We start from the raw sequence: 1,512 nt of genomic DNA on the forward strand, positions 1-1,512 counted from the left end.
GGTGGGACTGCGGCCACCTCTGGGTGGGGACAGCGGGCGGTGGGAGGGGCCGCGTGTCGGGCCCGAGCTCACCTCACACACATGTCCGCCTCGTACTTCTTCCCGTACAGGATCCCCAGCAAGGACGGGTTCTTGTTCCCCCGGAAGTTCAGCGTGACATCGTAGACGGCTGCAACTGTGGGGTGAGGGGTGAGGGGTGAGGGGTGAGGGGTGAGCCGGCCGCCCCCGCTCCCGCGTGGGCCACTGTTCCCTGTGACGCGCCTCTAGCGGGGCGCCTGGCCGAGTCACCTCTGGACCCGCTGGCGTGTGTGCGTGTCGCACCGTCCGGCGTGGTCTGTGCGTCCTGTCTCTCCTCCGCCCTGTCTCCCCCCGGCCTCCTTTAAATACATGTACATGTGCTTTTCTCTTCATCAGGTTTTCAGTCATATGTTAAGTTGCGTTAGTTATTTATCAACTAGCATTCGGTGGCCTCGAAAGGAAGGAGAGCCTCGCCACACGCCAGCTGCTCTCTCGGGTCCCCTCCCTGCCCGCTACTTCACGTGTAATTCGCCGTGCTTGTCTCGCGCCGCACGGGGAGCCGAGCACGGGGGCGTCCCGGCTCGGCGGTGGCGGTGGCCCTCACCTGTCCCACGCAGGCACTGGACCGCGGTGGTGAAGCCCTTGGTCCGAGGCAGCAGGTGGTACTTGAGGACCGGCAGCCCCTTGGAGACGGCCACCTCCATGCTGACGCGGTGCTTCTGCTCTGTGAAGCGTGTGCCCTCACAGTACAGGAGAAACTGGGACGAAGCACAGGGACACGGCTCGTTCCGGGCGGGAGCGCGGGCCCTGAGGGGCTCGGCCGTCTCCCACCGCGTGCGGCCTCGACCGCCACCAAACATTTGCTGCCCGATCGGCGGAAAGGACAGCGCCGCCCCAGTGGCGAGCGCGTGGCCCGTCCCGGCCCGGTGTTCCATTTTCGGGCTGCGATCCGCACCAACGCCCTCACCCCACACTGCTGCTCAAAGACTGCGAGAGAGAACGTTCCAGAAAGGAGGAAACACGAAGGCCCCCGGGCAGCAGCCTCTGGTCAGCGAGTGGATAATACGTGACAGGTGGGACACTAAACAAGGAGCCAGGTCTTAAAGGACTGTCACACGCGAGAAAGAAGGAGCAGAGACAAACAGGAGATTCAAACCCATGACACTAATAATTTTGACAGCTGTCCATCAAATCACCCCAGGGCCCTGAGCCCGCCCCAGCCCCGCAGGCCCCGCTGGCGTTACGGGCTGTGTCAAGTACCCTGGGACTCTGCTGTGCGCTAAAGGACAATGTGGTCCAGGCCTGCAGGTTGCCCTTCTGAGGCGGTGGCTCTCTCCGGGCACCGGCTGGGCGCCCACACCCACCACCTCAGGGGCCCCCACTGCCGAGCAGAGGCTCCCTGCCCCCGGCCCCCTCCCCACTGTGGCTCCGAGGGCGAGGCCGCTGCTGGCCACCCCGTCGGGATGCAGGGGACGCTCGTGGCCCCGCAGCGTG

General features: G+C 65.3%; 1 protein-coding gene across 1 annotated transcript; it reads right to left on the bottom strand.

The window, feature by feature from the left end:
• Positions 1-41: 41 nt before the first annotated feature.
• On the bottom strand, positions 42-1,069 carry LOC105310787 (1-acyl-sn-glycerol-3-phosphate acyltransferase gamma-like). The gene is made up of 2 exons (XM_011386897.2): positions 623-1,069; positions 42-175 (listed from the first exon to the last, which is right to left on the bottom strand). Exons 1-2 carry the CDS (start codon positions 951-953, stop codon positions 69-71), a joined length of 438 nt encoding a protein of 145 aa, XP_011385199.1. The 5' UTR covers positions 954-1,069; the 3' UTR covers positions 42-68.
• Positions 1,070-1,512: the final 443 nt, after the last annotated feature.

The sequence above is a fragment of the Pteropus vampyrus genome, unplaced genomic scaffold, assembly GCF_000151845.1.
Source record: "Pteropus vampyrus isolate Shadow unplaced genomic scaffold, Pvam_2.0 Scaffold11505, whole genome shotgun sequence".
Lineage (NCBI taxonomy): Eukaryota > Metazoa > Chordata > Mammalia > Chiroptera > Pteropodidae > Pteropus > Pteropus vampyrus.

Bases quoted from the DNA above. Each gene is read 5' to 3' on its own strand.
- LOC105310787 (XM_011386897.2), bottom strand. From the start codon at position 953: ATGGAACACCGGGCCGGGACGGGCCACGCGCTCGCCACTGGGGCGGCG. The intron at 176-622 runs GTGAGGGCCACC...CTCACCCCACAG, and splicing joins CCAGTGCCTGCGTGGGACAG to TTGCAGCCGTCTACGATGTC.